This window comes from Phalacrocorax carbo, chromosome 15 (genome assembly GCF_963921805.1).
Source record: "Phalacrocorax carbo chromosome 15, bPhaCar2.1, whole genome shotgun sequence".
Classification (NCBI taxonomy): Eukaryota; Metazoa; Chordata; class Aves; order Suliformes; family Phalacrocoracidae; genus Phalacrocorax; species Phalacrocorax carbo.
The window spans coordinates 12,289,883-12,313,880 of NC_087527.1; the positions used below are offsets into that span (position 1 = coordinate 12,289,883).

The 23,998-nt window shown below is 40.4% G+C and overlaps 1 protein-coding gene across 1 annotated transcript in view; it reads right to left on the bottom strand.

Moving 5' to 3' along the window:
- TMEM132D (transmembrane protein 132D) overlaps nucleotides 1–23,998 on the bottom strand; it is a 274,171-nt gene that overhangs the window by 82,876 nt on the left and 167,297 nt on the right. The window contains exon 4 of the mRNA XM_064466406.1: nucleotides 15,007–15,190. Coding sequence (XP_064322476.1) covers nucleotides 15,007–15,190 — 184 coding nt within the window. The remainder of the gene's footprint in view (nucleotides 1–15,006; nucleotides 15,191–23,998) is intronic.

The following is a 23,998-nucleotide window of genomic DNA, read 5'->3' on the forward strand; positions in this document are numbered from 1 at the left end:
ATCAGGTCAGCGCTCAAGGTCTCAGAAAGGGTGCTGGCTTCTGTTTTATTCAGCCTCTGCTTGTAACAGGATGGGGAAAGGTGATCGAGCTCCAGACAGAAACCTCACTGCCCCTGAAAAGTGGCAAATGCAAGAAAAACAGTGTCAGTTCTTCCCTTACTCTAGAATTTTCTGAGTTTCTCCACAGATTAGATTCTTCATTGATGTCTCTGTGCAATTTTATCAAAAGAAACAGAAAAGCATATCCTCTTACCTTAATCTTTGAAGTCCTCTGGACTTTGAGAATCCATTAGAGACATGTACAAGGCAGTGAAATCTACCTCCTCAACCTCCTAAGAGATCCCTGATGATGCTTCCTCCTGTTTGGTTAATCTGGATTATTGGGACGTACAGAAGTGAAAGGAAAAGATTTTGTGCAGTGGCTTCCCAATCTTTTCCAGTTATTAGCCCAGTTCTTTATGACTTACAGTCCCAGATAGTAACAAAACCTCAGCTTCTGTAAGGCTCAAGCTCATTCTCAGCTGCTGGGATGCCAGAAATTGGCATCTCAGTCTGCACTGCAGAACCACCGCTTTCCTCCGGTAATTTGAGTTTATCCTGGAAGAATCACTTCTTCCAGCTGCAACCTTTCTCCTTTTGCATCTTGCTGCAATTTTAAATAAAAATGTCACAAAAGCAGGCTACCCTGGCAGATCTTCCTCCCAAAATGAAAAAGGTAAAATTTCTGCCCGACGACTAATCATGTTATATTTTCCTTTCATAATACAGATACTAGCAGACAATACAGAGCAGCCTTGTGTAGGACCAGGATAAGGGCAGAGTGATCTGAGCACATGGATTTTTCAAAAGCAAAATAAAGAAAATTATCAGACTGGCTATTGCCACATTTCTATGCCAGACAATGAGAAAAAGCTGAACCTATTTTGAAGGACTGAAGGTTTTGGCTTCCCCCCTCCCAAAGTACATTGCTCATATATTATTCTTAGCATTATATTGTAGCCCAGCATATCCAACTGAAATCAGAGCCGTGCTGTTATGGACACTCCATATAAATAATATATTTAAAGGAGCCTCTGCCTCAGAAAGCATCCTATTTATAAGGCTGTGGAGACACATGGAAAGGAAAACAGGAGGGAAAGGCAACATCTTCAAACTCACTGAATTTTCCACCTATATTCTGGCTAAGTACCAACAATACATTTTCGCATTCTTTATGTACATGTTCCTGGTTTAATGTGGAAAAGGTACATTCACAATGAAGATAACTGGAACTGCGCTTGTTCTTTCTCCTAAAGACCTTCCCACTCATTCTGTAGAGGCCAGGGGAACACAGACTGGGGCTGGGACACAGAGGAAGCTGAGAATTGCTTCAGAAAGCCAAGTTTTTAGAAAATCTGGGTTTTTTACAATAAGAAATTAATCATTTAACAGACCACAGAACAAAACCTCCCCCTAAACTACAAAATTTGACAGTAGCTTCTACAGCATCTGCTCTACCAAGTCCCCAAAGTAGGAGAGCTTTGGTTTTCTTGGACGCCAGCTGCAATACAGATCTCTTCTGTTCTGGCTTTGTTTATGACAAAATTAGATGTATACTTTTACATATTTTTACATATGTTCAGGTTTTTTTTCCTCTCTGCTTTGAATGTTGAAACGCTTTGCTTTCCCCCTCATGTCTAAACTTCTTACATTTTTAGTGGTTCCTGTTATCACCAAATCAGCAAAGAGCTATATACATATATTAGATTGGACCAAGTTATGACAAGGAAACTTAACTCTACTTTCTGACATGTTTTTAAGATCAAAGAGAAAATACCTATGTGAAAGCAACACACCTTTATTCCACTGAAACAGAGAGAATTATTTTTAAATTCAAAGGCAATTTGCCTTACAAATATTACAAGGAGAATTTGGGATTTTTAGTAAGAATTACAATTAAAAGACTTATCACTATAGTGTGTTGCTGTTCTTTATGAAACTGCACTGGTTTTCTATATATTTTAACAATTATTGGTTTTTACTGCTGTATGAATATTTGAAAGTCCTGCAATGCATTTTCAAATTCTCAGGACTAATCTTCATGCAAGGTATAGAGTGGTTTAAATACTTTCACACTGTTTGGAGCTGACGGGTTTAGGAAATAGAAGTTTAGCACTGCAGAAAAAAGTTACTTTGAACTGTAACTACTGTATCTCCAGGGTAGTAATTTTGCAGAATCCTACTCCAGGGAAGTGATTCTGTTATTTTATGATAGAACTACTAGTAAATGGCATGAAAAAAAACTGATTTTTTTTAATTTCACATTTACATTTCTTACATGGCTACAATTTAGTCTCTTTAAATGTCAAGCTTTTTTAAACAAACACTTCTCACATTTTGATGTTGCTAGTTTTTTTGTATTCTCCTCACAGAAACAACATCAGTGATTATAAAATGTTAGGTACTCTGAAATCTCAGCTCTACAGATTTCCTGTTTCACCTCTTTTTTCCTCATCCCTTCTTTGAAGGTCACAATAAAAATGAAACAAACATCCCCTTATAAATGTATTTTTCTCTGCATTCAGTAAGCATTAAATTCTGAGATCTGAATTCCGGGTGTTTTGGGTCCATGTCATCTACCTTTAGGCAAGTCTCTACTGTCCTTCTTCCAAGGTGAATGGAACCACTCTTCTGGAGGCCACGTGTTCTTATCGCTCCTCCTGACAACACTTAGTAGCACCTGAAAATATCCCTCTGCACAGTCCACAGAGCAAATTTCTCCCTCGGCACCGTGTAAGGTGCCTTACATCAAGAAGAGCCTCAGGAGGTAGATGCATGACTCAGACATCCGTCTGAATCACAGTCTGCTCTGCTTTATCCCTTCCTTGTCTAAGCAAAATTATTTCCCCCTCTGAGCCCCTCCTTTGCTGTTTGCTATCCCACACAGAAAGGCACTCCAACAGCCAGCGTGAAAGAAAGGAGAAAGAGGAGGTACAAGACCAAAGATCTCCTTGTACATATGCTTTCAGGTTCAGAAACATCAAATTCATTTTGCACAGCCCCAAAGCAATGCAAAACAAAAATAACAAAGTCACCACGAAGGCAACACCTCCGCTGCTGTGTGCCCCAGTCCCTGCTCTCGGAGAGGACTGGCCAGAGCAAAGAGCTTTTCCACCCTGTTCAGCTCTCCATGCCCTGTCCATGCCCATGCCTGACAAAGGTTTAAGCTTCCCTCCAGATCTTCTAGGCTGTTGCCAATATTTGCTCCTGGAGCTGTCGTTTCAGGAGCCGCGCTGCTTGAAGTGCCACTTTTTTAACCACTCCTTTGATTGTGCCACTGTTTTTTCTGTATGGGCAGGTGATGAAGCAGACCGGGGAAGTGAGCTGGGTTCAGAATGACCCAAGAAAACAAAACAACAAAGGTGGTTTTTAGCCAAGCTCAGGCCCTCAGCCGAGCTCTGCAGCAGCTGCATAGGCATTTGTACTAACCTAGCTGAGAGTAAATGTTGCTTGATTTAGCAATGCTGCTGAAAAACGTTACCCTCAACTGATCAGGAACCCGTCCTCGTTCTGCTGTCTGCCTCTCGTGAACCCAGCAGCTTTCAGGCCCAATAGATAATCAGTCCCTCAGAAGGTGAGCCAAAGTCACACACAAAGCCGGTGGTCATTTCTTATGAATCCTGGGCCAGCGTTTAATCCATTGTCCCTCATCCTCTTGCTGGCATCCTGCCTCTGAGGACTTCTCACAGAGAAAAAAGGAATTCTTAATACCACTGGCTGGCAATCAAAAGAAGGATGGAAAAGTCAGAGAATAATTCTCTTAATTGACTACTTTTCTTACTGCTTGTAATCTAGAGGAAATCTAATTAATTCTACATGAAGAACGACTTTTCTGTAGTGAAGTGTAATTCCTGATCTCTGGGGCTTCAGCTTACCAGTTGTCAAATTATCCAATTACACACTTGTTAAAATCCATTTTGGGGAGATTTTCATGGCTCGTAAATAAATAATTTCAAAAGCTTTAATCCTCAAAAGAAAATAATAAAAAAGAAAAAAGGGAAGGCCCCAGCCCCCAAAGGGTACCTCAAAATTACAAAACACATCTAAAAATAATGTCAAGAAGCTGAAAAGAGCGATACCCGCCTGCTTTCCTCAAGTAGGGAGAAATTTGCTGCTTCTTTTTCGGCTATGTTTTATTCAAATCACTAATCTGAAGGGAACCAATTAAGGCAGCATCCCTTTCATTATGCCAAACAGGAAAAATCTTTTCATAACCACATCAATTAAGAGGTGGGAAGCCAACGGAGGCTGCAGCTCAAGCCAAGGATATTGACACAGTGGAGCGATGCCAGTGCAGGGCCTCCAAGCTGGTGGAGGCTGGAGCACGTAATGCACAGGGAGAGGCGGTGAGAACTGGGCCTGTTCAGCCTTAAGGAGAGAAGGCAAATGGGAGACCGTACTGCTTTCCCCAGCTACCCGAACAGAGGACACAGAGAAGATGAAACCAGACTGTTCTCAGGCTTGCATGGCAATAGGATGAGAGGCACAGGACACAAGTTAGAACACGGGAAATTCCGTTTAGGCACGTGGGAAAAACAAATTACCATGAGGGTAATAAAAAACAGGAACAGTTTTCCCAGGGAGATTGTGGGATCGCCATCTTCGGAGGTGTTCAAGGCTCAGGTGGACACAGCCCAAAGCAACCAGCAATCTGAGCAGGGCGTTGGACTAGCTAACATCTGGAGCCCTCTTCAACCTCAGCTGCTTTGTGATTCTAACAACTCTTTGGAAAGAGTCTCCAATTTAAAAAGGCGGGACACACCCACCCACCCCACTTCACTGAATATATATTTGAAGGAATGTTCTTAAATCAGTGCAAACCCTGGATCCTGATGCGACCAGATTTGCCAAATCTGAGCATTGAAGAAAACTTTCTGTGGTCTTTTGTATTTCAGTGGAAACAACTTAGGAGTCAGAATTGAAGATCCCTTTGCAATATTTACTACCACACTGTATGGCAGCATTGTGTTACAAAACCCTGTGAGTGAAACTTGACATAAAACAAAAGAGGAACAGAAGGCAGTAATCTGCTTTCTACAAACCCAATCTGACTACATTTCCATTAAATTAAGAAAATACCATCTCTGGGGTTTTTTAACAGGAAAACCTTCTGAAGTATCTTTAATATTAATTGAGTCTGATTAACATAAATATATAAAAGTATTGGAAAAATAATCCATATTAGGTGATGCAATATTTGCAGTGATTACTGGTGATTCTGGGTACTCAGTGCAAGACATCTTGAGACACCCTGACTTTAAAATTATTCAAAGCACTTACCTACTGAAAATGAGGTCCCTTTCAGCTGGCTGAAGCTGGGCTGCACAAAAATTATCAAACTACCAAATATTTATGAGACCTGTGCTCTGAAAACTTGATTCACCACCAAATTATTTCTGTTTTAAACTCATTACATTTTTAATACCAATGGCTTTACAGCAGTGTGAAAACGGGCCAGGACTTCTAAATCTTGTGTTCATTGAAGTAGGGACACATTCTGGGAGAAACTCGCTCTAAATTCAGATCTGCCATGTTTTCCTGGTCCTTCTACATTTCATAGACTCATGCAGCTTCAGAGCACCACAGAAAGACTGTGAAGGCTGAAGGATTGGTCTTGTTTCAACCCAGCTCAACTCTATGCGCCTAATCAAGAAAAACATATGTGACTTGCACTTAAGAAGGAACAGCAGCTGTTATGCAAAGCTATTTTTCTTAGGCTTTAATTCGTAAGAAAAATATCTTTGTGTTTGTTCCTGCTTCTCTAGGGAACCCAATTTTCAATGTTCCACATCAAATTGTGTGGCTGTCAGCAGCTTTGCCAGCAGCCAGTCCAAGCCCTCATTACTCATTCCCTCACTCAGGCAAATACTGGGTGACTGTTGCTTTCTATTATTACAGGTGATTACAGTATTAGTCAGCCAGCAACTGCAGCTCCAGATACAAAAACAAGATTTCTTAACCTCTTGTCTTAAACATCATCACCAGCAAGATCCTTTTCTATGAGCCTGTAGTAACCTTTGACAGAAAAAGAATTGGATTAAACCGGAAGATCTGCTTGATAGTTTTCATGGCTTGGGAATTTAAGCAGCAAAACGTCTGCTTTGATGTTGCAATGAACACAGTTATTGTTTCACTGCACACTCGACAGGTCAACGAAATGTCTTATTGTAAAGGGAAAGAACTATTGCTTGTTATTTCAAATGTTGAGAACCCCTGGGTTGTCATTCATTCTGGAAGGAAAAACCCAAAGAATATGGCATTTGTTGGATTCTGGAGATAGGCATCCTTGACTGCCAAGTGCTTGGGTTATTTTCTCATTTCATTCCCTGTATACAAAACAAAATGGTATGTACTAGCGACCCACGCGCCTGTCTGTTGGTAGTTGGACAATAGACGCCTGCTAGAGCAAGGCCAATGTTTACTGTAACAGTAATAACTACAGTAACCTCAAGACCAAGCCAAGCCGTTTTTAACTGGCAATTCTAATTGGAAAATGAACCCTATACATTAGCCCCCTTGCAACTGAGTATATTCACTTCTTGAACACGGTCACGTAGGAATACCAGAACCGACACTCCCGACTGGACTGCTCAGCTGCCCGGTCCACTCTTTGGGCACAGATAGGTGCCAATATCGCATACTCTGAAAAAGCATAAATAATTGACATCCACGTATGGGAAAAATGTCTTGCAGCTTCAGATACCTGTGATTCAGTTAGTTTCTGAAGCATAACAGATTATTATGTATTTACTAGATGAAGCATTTTCTTCTATTAACTGTACAGGCTTATTACAGTTATTAGAATGTGAAACAATCTAATCTGACTAATGCATTGCAGAAAGACTGATTAACAAGCTTTTGAATACAAAGTCCTTCCTGTTGAAGTTGCCTGAACCACAGAGAAGCTATGCAAAGAGCGATCCAGGCAAAGCTGCAAGATCGACGGTAAGACAACCTCTTCCTCTGAACTGGTACAACAGTATTCCAGAATTAGCTTAGGGACTGATTTTTTTTAATTGCTGTCAATAATGACCCTGGAACAAGATGAAACTCAGTACTACTGAAATTTGCTAACGGTATCAGTTTGGGAGCCATTGTCTATACAGAAGTTTGAACTATTAAATAAGGACCACCAGATAAAAACAAAGGTTCAGGAAAAAGAAATGGAATGAAATGCAGTAACACACAGTGCAAAGATCAAACATGGGGACTGACAGCAAGAATTTCAGCCATCAGGTAAGAGGTCTTCAGCTCGAAATAACAGAGCAAAAGAAAGACGTGGATATAGTATTCAAAGGGTCAATTTACATCGTTGCACAGCCCTACCCCCACCCCGGCCAGCTAAACAAAAACCTACAACAACCAGAGCCAAACCCGTGCGTGTATCATGGGAGAGGGAGAAAAAACATTTCCAGGGGATAAACACTTTGACAAAAATGGCAAGGGACATTACCTGGTACCTGGTAGTCACCTTGGATATCTGTTTTCAAGAAAGATAAATTAAAGTCTGGACTGGTAGGTGCCAAGAGATGTTACTGGAGCATGGAAAATCTGTTTTGTGAGATGAAATTGTAAAACCTTGACCTACCTAATTTTAGGCAGCAATAGGATATGCTTACAAAAATGGTTGCTTCCAATACCACAATGATCCAAAGGTTTCTCCCTTTCCCATAAGCAGATTTAATCTTAGACTCACGAGGATAACTTTTATTTAAAAGGTTCCCTTTCAGAAGTGGGTAACTTTGTAATTAAATATTTGAAAACTTGCCAAATATTGTAATTACAATTTAAAAGCTATGAAGTAGGAAGGTAAAAGCTTTTAACTACTATCTAGACATCTTTTTCATAAAGATGACTGTCAGTGGAAGTGTTTAGAAATATTCTCTCTTAAAGCTGAGTAGAGCAGATGATTCTGGCTGATGTGATCCTGCATTTCTCGGCTGCTAGACCGAACCCAGGCCAGTCAGCCACCAGCCATCCTCCTTGCAATCAATTTGTTCGCCTATATCGTACAGACAAGATGAAGATTCACATTTCAGTTCTCAGGTCTCCCACAGAAAAGCATTAATTTCATCCAATAACACCCTAATCACAAGCTTCAGATGGTAGAGAGAAGGCTGTAACAGCCTCCGGTACCCGATGCCGTTTCCCCATCACGGGCTCCCACTGTAGTCCCAAGCAGCCTCCGACAGACACCCGCAGCGCTCTGCCAACGTGAGGAGTGGCACAGCACCAGGGCAGAATAGGGAGGCTAAGGAAGAGGCAGGGGCAGCCACGCCATCCTTAGAGCTACACATGGACCATAGGCTCCAACAATGACGGCACCTGCTCAACTAGGTCTGTGCTCCAGGGACCACGATCCCCCCATCACATCTTCTGTAATGGGGAAGAAGAGCCAAGCTGAAACCTTGGTCTAGGAGAAGGCAGTCTGGCTGACTTCAGGAGGAGCTTCAGCGCACTGCCCGTCCCCATCCCTCTTCTGCAAGAAGGAAGCAATATTTTCTTTATGTTTTTATCATTAGTCTTCTCTGTTTGTCTTCCCAGTTCTTCAGGGTGAGGCTATAATTAAATATGTGTTTGCACAGCACTGAGCACTCTGGTAGCTAAGTCTGAGCTACTTATCCAGTCTCTAACAGAACATAAACAGCATTAGCTATAAATTAAATGTTTCAGATACATATATTTATAAGAGCATTAATACCCTTAGCATTTTTAAAATCCAGCAGTGACTGGCACTGCCATGACAGCTGATGCCTGTAATTATTAGAAAAAATTTTAATACAGGAACACTTCCTATATAATAGATAGCCTCTTTGCTGCAGCAATTGATTTTATTTATTTATTTGGCCTATTTATCCAGCTTCTTATGCTGATGGTATGTAGAATAGTTTACTTCCTGTCAACATTTTCGTTAAATCTTTATAAAGAACATCTGGAGCAAGTTGAAACAATACATTATCTAAAAGGTATAATGTTAAATTGGTGTTCAGGTTTTGGATACAATTTATTTAATATGACTGCCATAAATATAACTTCTCACAAGCCAAAATGGCTCTAATGGGTCTGAGGACAACAGCCTGTTCATCTGCAGTGGGAGAATGGGTTTACAGTCAACGTTGTTTTGATAAGCGTGCTAGGATGTACCAAAACAGACCTTTTAAGAAAATACGAGCTTAAATGTGAACTTTGTTACACACTATGCATTGTAAAATATTTCTGTGCAGAAATAATGACATTTACTTTTTACAGCTAGTTTATTAACCTGACCTTGTAAAATAAATATTCCACTTGTGTTTCATACAATAGTAGCTGTGGGGACACAAACGTTGCAAAAATGGTTGTGCTGGTTTAAAAGGTTATTTTGCTCCAACACTACCAGTGACTCTTCCTTGGAGGTTACTAACCTCATAAGTCACCTGAGGTGAAGGATAATGTGATCCTTCTTCCTAATAACTCGCCAAAGTTTCTTTAAACCACCTTCATTTGCAGCTTAAAAATAGGCCAGTTCATCCTGCACTGAAGCAGCTTTGCTCCGCAAGAACAAAGCCGAGTGCTTGCGTGTTTCTGAGAATAGGGACAGCCCACCACGTTGGGACTCCTCAGTAGGGTCAGATGAGCAGGAATAATTCTTTGCCTTCGCTACAACCTGTTTGTTGCAAAGTAATGAGCTGGACATTGGTCACAGACTCTGTTTAAGCCTGTCATAAATCAGGACTCTCAGGTTTTTTTCTACTTTGATTTAAATCTCTCTCTGCCTCACACCTCACTTGACTGTTTTGGAGGCTGATGTTGCACTGCTTAAGGATAATAAATAATAGGCCAAAACCAGAGAGATAATGGAAGCTCTGTTGCTGATGCAAGTCTGTAATTCACTGTTCACCATCCACCTTTGCTTGATAAAATATGGCTGGGAGAGATGGAAGGTTGACTTAGGAGTTCTTGCCTCTGCCAAGCAGACAGCAACCTCACCACTGTACCATCAATCGAGTTTCAAATCCCATCCTTTCTCCCTGTCCATTTCAGTTCTTGAATAATAAGGTTAATTTTTAGGTTGATGCTGACTAGACTATAAACATAACTAAGAGTTGCCCCGGTGTATTCAATAAGAAGGAAAGACAGGCACTCCGCAGGCACACGGGCATAAAACTCACGAATCCCCAGCCCAGAGCTGAGTTTGATAAGGACCGAAGGAAGCCTGTACTGCCAGCCCCTGGTAAGGTGAAACCTACTAATTCAGCCCTAGTGCCAGGCAAGCTGTCCTGCCTGCCAGCAAGTTTGAGAATCTCTGGGCAGCAACAAAGTTGAATTAGTGACTCAAAAATATTCATTTCATGACGGGTATGAGGTAATGCAGGGCTGCTCAGCCATTGTTACCATGGCTCTGCAGCACTCAAGGATTCTTGCTCTGGAAGGCAAAATTCTGCCCTTTCCTAGTTGCACAGATCACACAAAGCAGTTTATTATAGCTGGCATTATGATCAGTTCATCTGTAAGGGCTGGGGAGTCTCTCAAGAAAGCAAACCACATTCACAGGCTTTTTGTACACAAGGGTGCTCCTCATCCAACTACCCACCTTCTTCATCAGCTTCAGATGTCCTACCACCACCTGAAACATCTGGTCCACATCCATATCTTTAAACCTAACAATGCCTTGAACATCAGGGCAACTACATTTGTGTGAGCCAGGCTGACTCTAACATTGACTTGCTGATTTATAAATGTAAAACCTGTCTAGGGACAACAATTTACCAAAAATTGAAGGTCAGGAATCTGCAACCTTTTTCAAGAAATTTCTGAAGGGATCTTGAGCGTCTTGCACATATTTTTTCTGTATTCTAGGAGAACGTAATGTTAACACAATGTATTTTCTAGTCAAAGGACTACTCTAATGAGGGATTTATCAACCCTGGGACCAACATCTCCCCTGTGAGATTTATGAAACAGGTGTTTTGCCCTGATTCCTTATCAGATTATTAAATAAAGGGAAGGCACAGATAGAATAGGTTTAGGGCATATACAGAGGTAAGACAGATGATTTACAGGTTCAGAGCTGGTTCGGTTGAGATCCAGCCCAGGTATTTTATTATTCACGATTTTTACTATTATTATTTACAGAACAGATTTCAGCTTATCCATTTACCAGCATGTCATATTTGCCCTCTGCCTTTCTCAGTAGGGATTATCTTGTATGTACACAGATGGCTACAGAGCTCGTCTGTCTCTCATCCTCACCTAATCATTAAGGTTCAACAAAAGGTGAACACCATAATCATGAAAGAGCTGACAGTATGTTTAAAAAGCAACAATAATCAATAGCAGCAAATGTACAATTTGAATGATTAAACCTGTGCAATTCATCACCTAACAAAATGAGAGTGAAATAAAACAGGGAAGAAACACCAGAAAGGAATTGGAATTGGAATCAAACAGGAACTGGAAGGTGATTCTTTAGAATGTCAATAAAAAAAAATTGTCATATTCTAGAAGATTCAGGCATATTATTCTCACTGGCTGTCATACTACATTGCCCGTCCTCAACACAAAAAACCTCAGCAGTTTAGCATGTTCAAGACAGTTAATGACCCAAAGGACCACATGCATTTTTAATACCATATTTCAAAGGTCTTAAGAGGTGCTAGGGTTTCCATCTCAAAGGATACCCCATTACAGGTGAACATTAAGAGAATGATGTTTAAAGAGAACTGATATGTACGTTAGCTGACAACAAAGAACAGCATAGAAGGTTTTTGGTCTTCACTATTTACTTGTGGTTTGTTTGGGTTTTTTTTTAAGGGCCAAATTTTCAATCACTACCATGGAGTAATCCTCTGGCATTCCTTGTCCAGAATTCTCCATCTAGAATAAAGCACTCTTTCTTCCCCCCCACCCCCCCCCAATTTCCTGTACATATCAACATGTTCTTAAGACCCCTCTTCTCCTGTTCCCTGGTCACACGCTACCTGGAGACACAGACCTTGGGGTGAGAAAGCTGGCAGGGAAATGGGGAGAGTTTTGAACAGTGCCCATGCAAGAAATGCAGAAATTACAGTGGAAACTGTGCTGATGAAGAACATCATGCCATACAAATGTCTGCCTCTTCCACGGGGTTTAGGGGATGTTTTAGTTTCTGTCAACAAGTCAAGACATTGCTATGTGGCTACAAGATCCGCTGCAAAGCAATTATGGTAAAAGGACAATGATTTTTTTATAACCCTGGATAAACATCTTTGCCTGTATTTCATCAGGCTTAAGGGAAAGGATCATGCATTGCAAATATCCAAACAGGTGCTCACAGGTTCTTACAATGTTCTCAGATTAAATGCCTTCTCCCATGCTATTCCCATTCTGCTAACAAGGGCTGACTGGGGTCCCAAGCACAGCTTACCAAGACTGGTTCTGTTACACCTGAAAATTAGAAAAGGTGTTATTAAAGCATCAGAAATATCAGTCTTTATGGTACCCACACTCTAGAGCTTTTCTCCACAATATCCTTGAGTGCTCTACTGTGACTCGTGTTGCCATGCCCTTATTGGGGTAGGGCCCTGCAGGGGTCTCAAAAGCCAGAATGCCGATATGTCATAGGAAAAAAACAAATGCACTGGAGAAAGGTAAGGTGAATGCAGCAAGCATCCTAATTACTTCAGCAGAAGGCAGGCATTTCCAGTGTGTCCTGACACTGATACATACATTTAAGTTGTTCCATTGCAGCATTTTGTAACTCAAAAAATGGAAAAAGAAAGCTCTAAATTGGCCAATCTTCTGCTTTGCAATTTACAAATCCATAACAGCTAGCAGAAAAGACTACAGAAAACAAAGATGGTGCAGAGGTGGTATGTGCCACTCTATTAACAAAACAAAGCTCTGCCTAATGTTAAAGCCGTAAAGTTGTTCTTTTGAAAAATTAACCTGCAATTGAAATATTCAACAGCACTTCTGTCTGGTGCTTCTAAACATGAAATTACATGTTCTCCTAAGAAGCCCAGCAAAACTAACCCAGATTAACCCCAGTCCCTGGAAACAAAGCAATAATATAACACTGTTTTCATTGTGGTTCTTCCTAATAGGGAAAGTAAAAATTATTTATTTTTTTTATTTTAAATTGATAAAATACAAACTGGCTTTGCTAAGATCACAGGGAAATCTGAAGCACCAAACTAATCTAAGTTATACATCTTGAAAGCTCTGCACCTGAATAATTTCCTAAGCACAAAGTAAAATACTACAAAGACTGGAGATTTGTGATACCTCAGAGTTTCTTGCCTGATGCTCCAGTTAATGCAAAGAAGGTTAAAACTATTCCCAGTCTGTCAGTAATTAGGGGACCCCTGCCATTTATCTTTGCTTTCTCTCTTATCCATTATCCCAACACCTGTTGCCTTGTAAAATGCCACCTACAGATAACTTTATAGACTTCATGTGACCTTTGAGCATAGAATTTTGTGCTTCTGGAAAATGGGCACTTTTTTTCATGTTTTAATGGAAATGAAGAGAGTGAGTTGATTTGTAGTAACTGCCAGGAGAATCTATCTTTGTTCTTATGAGCTATTTGTTGCCACTGTATCACTTGATACTAAAGCGATCATGGGTGCATATGAGAAGAACTAGTGTTTTCTGCAACTACTGGAACCACTAGGAAAGAAATCTATTACCTGTTCATTAAGGGATGGAGTGAACAAAACCCCCCACATCTCAGATTATGCAAATCATATCACTTCTACAGCCTTAACCCACGATACTCCAGAACTTGTGTGACTGTGCATCAGGCTCCCATCTGCAGACCTGAAAGCTGCTTCTCTTACCAGCAAACCAGCAGAGATCACCCACTGTTCAATAGCAGGAACTAGCCCATGAAAACAGTCATGCAAGACAAAAGGATTAGATATACAACTCTGATTTGTTAGGGGGTGACAATTCCAGATGGAGAGAGCAGTTTCAACTGTGATATACACCTTGGTAATGAAAGCATGAGCCATTACAGAAGACAAGAAATACTTTTCAGTGAAATAAAAAAAATCACAACATCTGAGTAGTTCTAAGCTTGGTAAATAACAATAATAACCACTATCCGTTCTGCGAGTCTGGAAGTGCAGAGAACACCTTCAGCCTTCAATAACGGCACAATTAAGTGGCTATTATTAGACAAACATCCAGGTTACATTTTTTTAAATGCTCTGAGATTGATTTTTGTTTTTCCCTTAGTCAATATTTTCTAATAGATTGTCTAAGAACAAAAACGGGGCACAACCAGACCTTAGACAAATATACTACTCCAATGAAGAAATGTGAGGGGGAGGGAAGAGGAAATGCACAAAATTCCTGTTCACACTTGGAATTTGAATATCTAGCAAGTTTTTTAGGTAAGACCAAGGCTGAAGAATCAGGTATTTTTGAAGCCCTACAGTTTGCACTGTGACGGTGAGGCAACCCATTTGAATACATTTATGTCAAACAGACGGTTGGCTGTGTACTTTCTTCCCCAGGTAATTAAAAATTACTCAGAAGTCACACCATGACTTTTATTTCTTGTCTCACTCTTAAATGAATATGGAGTCAGAATTCAAAAACTGAAAAACTGTGATTCAGGAAGTCCTTAAGCAGCAGACCAAACGTAAGAGTACTTGTGAGTCAAGTAAGGCATATACCACGTTGATCTGAGTGTCCAAGTATACTGCTTCATGCAGCAATGAGAGAGAGTTCTGAATACTGGAAATGCCTTGAACTCAGCTCCTGCCTCCAAGAAGTCAGTGTATTGGTCAAAGAGAGCATGACTGGGCCCTCCATGGGAAGCTAGTTTCCCCTCATGCGGTTTCACCGCTGAATGAAGCAAACTTCAGAAGTTTGTATCTGTTTCTCAAGGTGCTGAAGCTTTCTGTCCCCCTAACTCTTTCAGCAGACCACTTGCATCTGTCAGACACTACAGTTGTAATACAATATTAAAAACTTGCAGAATGCCAGACAATTTCTTACCATAGCCAAAGGGAGAACTCCTACCAGGTCCTTCTGGCTTACGTAGATCTTGGAGATTCCTAGATCAGATGCTGTGTCTCCAGGATATTCTACCTGCCATGTGATGAGCTGGGTCCCTGGTAGGTCAGTTAGGTCTTCAATTTCAAAATCAATCTGCATGATTTCGGAGGAAGGACCGTCCGCACTGCAAGAAAGAAAGGAAAAGAAAGGTTCCACTGACATGTCTGATAAATCAGCAATATAATCGCTCTTATATTAATAAAACATTGGATTAAGGCTCTTCCAAAGAGAGGATTTGGTAGGATGATGGATTTAATAATGAATTTATCATTTTCACTTGTTTTAAGATTTCAGGATATTTCCCATACATTCAAGAGGCTTAGTAACACTCTGTGACATGGATCACTAAGCACCGCTCCATTTTACAGGTAGAGAAACAAAAATAAATCAAGGAAAAGCTAAGGCTAAAGCTACAGCCTACAGATCCTGACTCCAAGTCTCTCCCTTTAACAGGCACATTATATTTCCTCCCTGTTAAAGCAACACATGAGCAAATCTAAAGGGAATCACTCCTTGAAATGGGAAACCACTGTGTTAAAAGTATTTTCTGCTTTATAAAAAGGGAGGCAAGGAAGAGAGTTCAAAGCTCAGGATGGGGTCCGTGAACCAGAGCAGCAGGGAGCAGAGGATTGGAAAACTCGGAATTAATTTTTGGCCATACCACTACCTTGCTGTGAATGTCTGTCTGAAGCTCCTTTTGTCCTTTGCTAAACTAGGAATGGTAGATAATTTAGCTTGTTGTGGGAGAGGATAGTTACAAAATAGGATTATTGAATGTTGGCCAATACTGCCAGGATCCTTGAGTAAAAACACTAGAAAAGAACAGAGCTACCAGATGTGATTCTCCAGGGTACTCTGGCAACACTGGGGTTACTGATACCTTATCAATGCTACTTTGACTTTACATGCTGTCCTTCCTAAGGTTACGTGGTTCATAAGTGAATACCATAAAGCAGAAACGTAAAGGGGGAAAATTGGAAAGGGGCTCATTGGTGCAATTCCTGCAAAGCTTGTTATAAAATCAGCTACTGTATAGAAAGCAATGCAGTGAAGTCTCCATTGTGTGTCTTGGCAAGGTGAGCTCCATAGTCCAGTAACATTTATAGAGACAAGAAAATACTCAATTTACTGTAAAGTTGTTGAGGAATGCAGAATTTCTTAGCAGTGCAGAAATTCAGGGGATATTGAGAATGACAGTGCTTTTACTTCTGAAGCACTGAAGGCTGAACAGATCTTCAGGGTTTGTGTGGAAGGGAAAGAGCAGAATTTCTTTCAGTGGGATAATACTCAAGGAGAGAAAGAATGGCACAGCACTGAAGTGTCACAAGCCACTTATGCTGGAGAGTGCAACTAGAAGAAAGAGGAAACATTTCAGCAACTGATTAGAGAATTGCAGAATGTGCCCAAAAGCCAGCAGGTGTGGAAAAACCAGCTGATGTGGAAAAAGAGCTAAAAAGAGGCATATTTTTTATGAAGACCAGTTACCACAACAGCCCCAGTTTGGGATTCTTCCCAAAATACTCAGAGATTTTTATCATGCTGGCTAAATGCAATCCTTTATCTAAAGCTACTGCTTGAAGAGTTTAATCTGATCATCTTTAAGGTTCAGATTTTAATGGATGCATTGAGTTCTTGCTATCCTGGATGGAATTTAAAAGGAGCCTCTGTGTTTCCAAAATGGAACACATTGTGTTCAATTTCTCATTTCTTCACATCAGGAAAAAAAAAAAGAGCACAATTTCTAAACTAGCACTGAATGCAGTCTTATTTCATGCTGACCTAGGTAGGATCAGAAAGCTGCTTTATGCAGCTGTAACCATTGAAACTCAGTTACCTTAATTGTATGAGCAGGAACGGGCAATGCATTGCCTATAAATACTTGGCAGTGATCCTGTTTTGTACAGTATGTTCTATCACAGTTTCTGTGTTTAAAGAACTAATTGAATCTTCATATAATGAACCTTGGTTTTGTGATTCCATCCTGGGTGTCTTTCTTTAATATTGCATTGCTGTCTGCCACTACCAGTCACCGCTTTGCAGATTTGGTGCTGCCACCAGAAACGTCTCCTGTAACAGCACTGAGGGACTGCAGGGCAGGACACTGTGGAAAAGCCAAAATCGCTGTCAAAAAAGACAATCAGCTTAATCTTTTCCAGGTATGTTGGGGATTAGGAGAAAAGGAGACAAGTGATGAGGATACGGGTGAAAAAAAGGAGTGAGGAAAAGATGGGGAGGGAGAAGTGGAGCATGGTCCTTATATTCTTGAATTAAAGCTCCCATATGGCACAACAACAGTAACCCCAAAGTAATGGAAATATTTTCCTTTAATTTCTCCTTTAAAGAAGGTATTTTAATGAAGAATTTCTTGTAGCAAACTCCCCCACTTTGCTACCAAATGCGATTCTGATAGAAATTATTTGAACTAGTTCCTTTTAGAAATACTAAACACCTCCAAATGACAAAATTACAAAGCACCTCAAAAATCAATAAGAATCTCATTACTGCTACTAAAGATGTAGGAAAAAAAATGTGAAAGTATTGCATGACCTATGATCAGACCCAGGCTGTCAGCACCAGGTCAGGAACTTTTAATTACTTTACTCATCACTTACTATGGTGATCCTTCCATGTGCAAGTCCCATGGATCTGTGTTCCCAATTTATAGCCTTTCTAAGCAGTATTTAGCAATTGAAAACCTTCAATAGAGAAGTAAGTGAAAAAGTTACCCTTCAGAAAATACAGTTAAAAATGTAAATGGAGAAGTTTGGACAAACAGTATTCAGTACCAGAGTTCAGTCACATAAAAATATTTGTGGCTTTTCTTTTCAAGTCAAAGCTGCTTGGTACAACAGGAACATTTCTCTTGGGTGTTCAGCCATTGCTACTTGAAATGATGCACGGCCTAATCCTCCTCACGGTAGGCATACACTTTGCGGTCACTACAATGCAACAGCATGCTGGCAGCTTGTCTTTGCTGACGTTAAAACCATGATGGCTGTCAAGAGTGCAGCAGCGGCGCTGGTCACAACACGGGAGGCCACGCGATTAGAAAGTTTAGGATGGACAAACCCAAGGGTTCACTACCGCAATCCAAGCTGAGTTGAAGCGTGGTCAAAGCTAAACAGTTCTTGGCGCTAATTTAAAGTCAAATCCTTCACATGGGGTTTTGCTGTTTATAGGTGAGAGTTAAACTGTAATGGAGTTCTCTGTGGTGCCAATAAACTCTCAGCCCTGCTGGGCTGTGTGCCGTGCAGACATGTTTCTAAAGGGTCTCAGCCCAATCTGAAGACAAGGAAGACAGGACAAAAAAAAAGAAAACTTCATCGGAATGGAGTAGTCTGGTCTTTCCTCCTGTCAGCCAGGACAGCACAGGCGCCTTCCAACTTTATTTCTTAATCCGCCTTTTATTTCCTGTCTAACAAAAGATCAAGCAGCTCCGACAAATTAAGAAGAATGGGAAAGTCTGTCCTGTCTCTAGGGGAGTATTTCCTGCCTCCACAGAGCCCTTCTGCACCTGCTTCTTCTGACGTATCCCTGACCGAGGCACTTTTTTTTTTTTTACAAAAAATCTCTCTCTTCTGCCCTTTCAGCCTGGGAGTCCTTTTAAATCTACGAGGCTGGTGTCAAGGCCGCTGGCCAAACGCTAACTCCCGTGCCACTGTGCCAAGTTCCTTTAGAGAAAGCACCAGCCACTCTTCTGGGTCTCTAGGGATGGTATGCCCTGTGAGATGCGATTTTCAGGATACGACCCTGTAAATCCAAGAACAGTTACTGGATGTTGCCAGTGTTAGTCAATTCAAGTGTACCATTCCTGATTTCACTAGCTGTGGTATTGTCTTTGATCTTTATATAATGGTCACAAAACAAGATTTGTTCTGAACCTACTAAAACGACCAGGCATGTAATGTTTCTTATAATACAATGTATAAAATTTTATCGCTGTCTTTAGAAGGCTATAACGGACACAAGAAGCCTAAAGCCACAAATATGCTAAATAAGATGTATCATAGGAATGTTAATGAAAGAGACTTGGGGAGAAGAAAGGAAGAAGGCAATCTTTATTCTTTTCTACCTCCACAGACGTACCTGGGTCTCCAGCACATCTCTTGCAGGGTATCGAAAGAGTCTATGGCCCGAAACGCTGCACAGGCCAGGCCGAGAGGTGGAAGAGCAGCGCTCAGAACAGGAAGAAATATTTCCAGGGATAAATGGAAACACTTTCTAGCATAAGAGAGGGGACAGAGCAGCACAGCTGACCCCATGAGACCTGAAGAAGTTTGTGAAAACTGTTATCCTGGTGATTTATACCCACACAAAGGTGTATAACAACTATTTCAGAAATAAAGTGATTTAAAAGTAAGTACAGACCTTTGCATAAAAGATAATACACTATGTTGGCATACCAGATAAAAACACCATGCTATTTCCAGCTCTATCAGCTGGGCTGCAAAAAGGTTTTAAGGTTTGCTGCCATCTGTCCTGCCACCCGTGGCAACATGTTAACTAGAACTTCTTCCTTGAGTGGTAGGAAATGATATAAAACAATAAGAGATGTAGAATAAAGGCATAAAAAAGATCAGTGAAGACAAAACACTGCCATTTAGAAACAGAACTCCACAGTTTTCCAAAACAATTCATTTCTGATATAGTTTTTTTAAAAGCTTTTTCTATGGTATCTTCAGAATTTAAACAATTTCACTAAAAGCAGTTTTACAAACCTTTTTTGCCCATCCCTTTTGGGATTACAAACCATTACTCCTAACATGATCACTAAAGGCTACTTTTCTCATACCCAAACACAAGGGGGTCAAAGGGACTTTGAAGGACTACGAGAGAATCAGCATTTCCTTCAGTTTATTTGCTTTTTTGTACCTCCTTCCCTTGCGCTAAGTAATCTCTCTCCAACCCAAGAGCTCTGCTATAGCACACAAGCATTACACTTACGCTCCTCTATAGCAGCATATCCCTGGCAGGGCCAGAAATCGGCGGACTTCATCCATTTTGCAACGCTACCGAGAGCATGCAACAGCGTAACATGTTCTCTTCCCACCTAAACAGATTTATTTTCTTTTTTGGGGGGGGGGAAGGAAGAGGAAACTAGAAGAAATTAAGAATAAAAGTCACAGAGAGGAAAAGAAAAATGGCCTGTTACAGGAGGATGTGGAGAGATAGAGAAGTAGAAAATGATCTTCCGTGAAATGTAGATTAAAAGAGAAAGATAAAAAAAATAAACAACAAGGCTTGGAGTGCGTAGGTGCTTTGTGAAAAACACCTAAAAAATCCAGATGAATGGGAAATGGAGCTAGTGTAGACAGCAGTCAAAACAAGAAAACACAGTTTCAAACTTCTTTCTCAGTTGAGTCAGGCTTTCCACCTATTTTTAAAGTGGCCAGGAACAGATCCTGATAATCCTTTAGTTTATCTTCATCAGTAAAAGGTTGCCTGTCTAGTCTTTGCTGAATTCTTAACAAATACCCACAACTGTCGTTTCAGGAAAGAGCATGATTTTATTGGGGGTGGGGGTGGGGTGATGTTTGTTTTAGAAGCCTTTAGATGAGAGTCAAACTGTTGTGGCAGGGGGACGCATTTGCATTCCTCTCCATATTTACCAGAGAGATAGAGATCACATCTCTTCTGCATAAACAGGTACTTGCAATGCAATAAAATACTTCCGCTTGGCATGTTTGATAGCATCCCAGAAATTACGTGTATGGGATGTGTAAGTAAAAAAACATGGGATCGCTGGCACCATAATAGTGACATCTGAGGATCAGGAAGCACAGAATGAGAAAGGAATACTGTGTGTTATGGTAGCCTAATTTAGTTGGGCTCCTCTTTGGTGCTCATCAGCACACAATAGGCTTTGCTTTGGAAGTGTTGATAACATCTTCCAATTCAGCCAGGGGGGATTTTAAAATCCCTCTGCAAGAAATGACAATGGGTGTAAACTTCACATCCACATTTAATCTCTTTTTTTTATCTGGGTTTTGTGTAGTTTATTTTTAACTTCAGCAATCAAAACACGCTACCTTTAGGTTTCCTGTGCAGGTCTACCCTAAAACAATGCACAGGAACGTGCCTGCTCCAGGCAAGTTTTGAACTCTTCAATGCAATATGGGAAGATAAAGCTGAGAAAAGCGTTCCACTACTGATGTGCAATCTTTGGAAGCTTTATGTCTCCGGGCTGGGGTTCTTTCACCAGCCTCACATGTACAGAATCCATAAGCTAAAAACCCTCAAAATAATCTTATGGGCAAAGAGACCTTTTTTTTATTTATTTATTTTAATGAATCTGTTTGTCTTTTCCTCCTGGTTTCTGAGCCAGGGTACAAGAAATGCATATTCTCCAGCTTTTTGGGGAAAGCGTTTATACAGGATAAAAATTGCAGAATTTCAGTGAACTATTTTATTCCTACAGCTAGGATTTGAGGTAAAAATCAAAAATTACATGATCTGACATTAAACATAACAAGTTAACAGCATGATATTGCCTTTTACTGGGGAGCTGGCTCGGCTCCAGAATGTGAGCTCAACACGTCCAATGCTTGATCTCCCAGATCCATTCAGTAGGTATGAATCTCGCTGGCAAGGCTAGCAGGATTTCCACCCCTCCTTTCCAGTTGAAAATAAAATTCCTGAGTTTACCCCAAAAGTTAGAATTTTATTAAAACAAAACTAATCAATATGGTGCAGTACCTCCACCGCATGTTGCCAGCGAACTAGTACATACCTACTATATGCATCAGCCCCTGCTCCCAGTCTAAACAAATACCAGAAAGGAAGAAATACGTTAGACAGGAAAGTGAGGCATGCAGCTTGGGGCCCTGACCTCCCAAGGTCAGAGAGAGTATTCTGAAAAACCACTACCTGTAGAATCTAGCCTGCTGCGTTACAGCAAAGATCATTATTCACCGTTGATAGAACAAGATAAGGTGATACATACAGCAGTACATTAAAATTTAATTTTATTCATTGTCATCTTACTATTAAAAATTCAGTGATGAGGAGGCTGAAAAGTAATTTTTCTTCAGGAATCAGTGTATGAAGTGAACCAACTAGCAAGAAAAACCACAAAAAAATGAGTCTGCTAATCACGTAATAAAGTTATTTAAAAAAATTGATCCATCTCTCTGGAGCATGACATCAGCAGTGCAGGTTGAGAAATATTTGCTGAATTATTTATTAGACTTTTTTTTTTTTTGCTATTTTCAAGTAAATTATTTACTATACAATTTTCCAGCTGTTGATAGCACTTTCCTCAAATAACTCAAACAATTCAAAAGTGGGCAAAAATTAGCAAACCTTTTAATATAGTATAAATTTAAACCATCATTTCCCACCAAGCCAGCATTTCAGTTCAGAACCATCATTCTGAGCATCTCTTGACACAGTAAATCCAGTGATCATTTACCACGTTTTGCCAAGGGAATGGTAAATCAACATTGACTCTATTACATCCAGTCTAATAATCATCCAATAAATTATTCAACACTGCAGTCAGTAAACATCAGGTACTTTTGAAGTAGCCCAATCACGAGGCAACAGCAGAAAAGGCACAGTTACTGTGCAGGTGGGAGTGAATTGCAGGGCTAAGGAAGCAGTTTTACTGACAGTACGAAGTCTAATAAAACACTGCAAACACACTGTCAGTCTCAGTTTCTCTACCTGCTGGTTTTTATTGTCCTCAGCATAAAAATAACAATAAATATAACACAACTCACATGTAAGTGTGATAAAACTGCAAAAGAGGAAACCAGGCATACAGCCACAAATGATATATCAATTGGTAAAGTTTCTACAGGATCCATCTGAGGCTCAGACTACACCGTACGAGCCAACTGCAGAACGCGGTGATTGTTGTCTTAACTGACAAAAGCAAAAAATAAAAAAGAAAGATAACATAATAGTCATTTTACAGGTAGGAAAACCGAGTGTAAAGGCCTCAATTAAATAACACTTCGGTACACAAGGAAGCGATGTGTTGACTCCATATCCTTGGTTTGCCCAGGACTGGAAGTGCTACAGGAATTTGCCTCTTGCATCACGAGCCCCAGACCTAAGCCTTTAGATCAATACCAGTCTTGAGTGTTCCTACAAAAAGCCTTAGAGATTTCATTCACATTCCAATTTCCCAGACTGTTAACACTGTCACTACCACTGTCTGCTGAAAATGAAAGCAACTTTTTGCTGAACAGGAGTTGCACAAATGTAATACAGATCATCAGGGAAGGAGGCCCAGTACCTTAATACTAAAAATTACAGGGCAAGTGCTGCAAATTTTTGCTATTGAGTAATCCCAGCATACTAAATCATGACATCAAGCACTGTGCTCAGTATACTACCCTGCAGCAAAATTCCTTCCTCATCCTACAAATATTTATCCAATTAAAAAACCTCTATATACACGAACAGCAAATTTATACTTGTGCATATAATCGTATGTGGGATTAGACTTTCTGAATTCAGGTTAAGTCTTTTTTAGTAATTATTTATCCCTAAAATGCAACCATATAGACCAATTTAACTCCGTATGTGTTATACAAGAAGACTTTGAGTTCCAGAATTTTTTTTAACAAAGGCACTCGGGCTTTGTTCCCATGATGACCACACACAAGCCCAAGGGAAGCCCTTGGCTCACATGGATGTATGTGCCCCTGCAGGAGGCATATGCTGCGCCTGAGACGTAGCTCAACACTCTGTTACACAACGAGCCCAATTACGGTTAGGCAAAATTGAGTTGAACAAGGGGATAATCCAACCATTGACTCTGGTCCTGTGAGATCCACCCTTCTGCCAAAGGGAACATGCAGGATATGTATAAACAGCCCTAATTCTGTCTTCTACAAAATGCCTATCACAGGGTTTACAACAACATTTTCTGGGCTGTGATCATCGTCCCAGGTAGAAGCAATCAGAGAGGCTATGAGGTGCT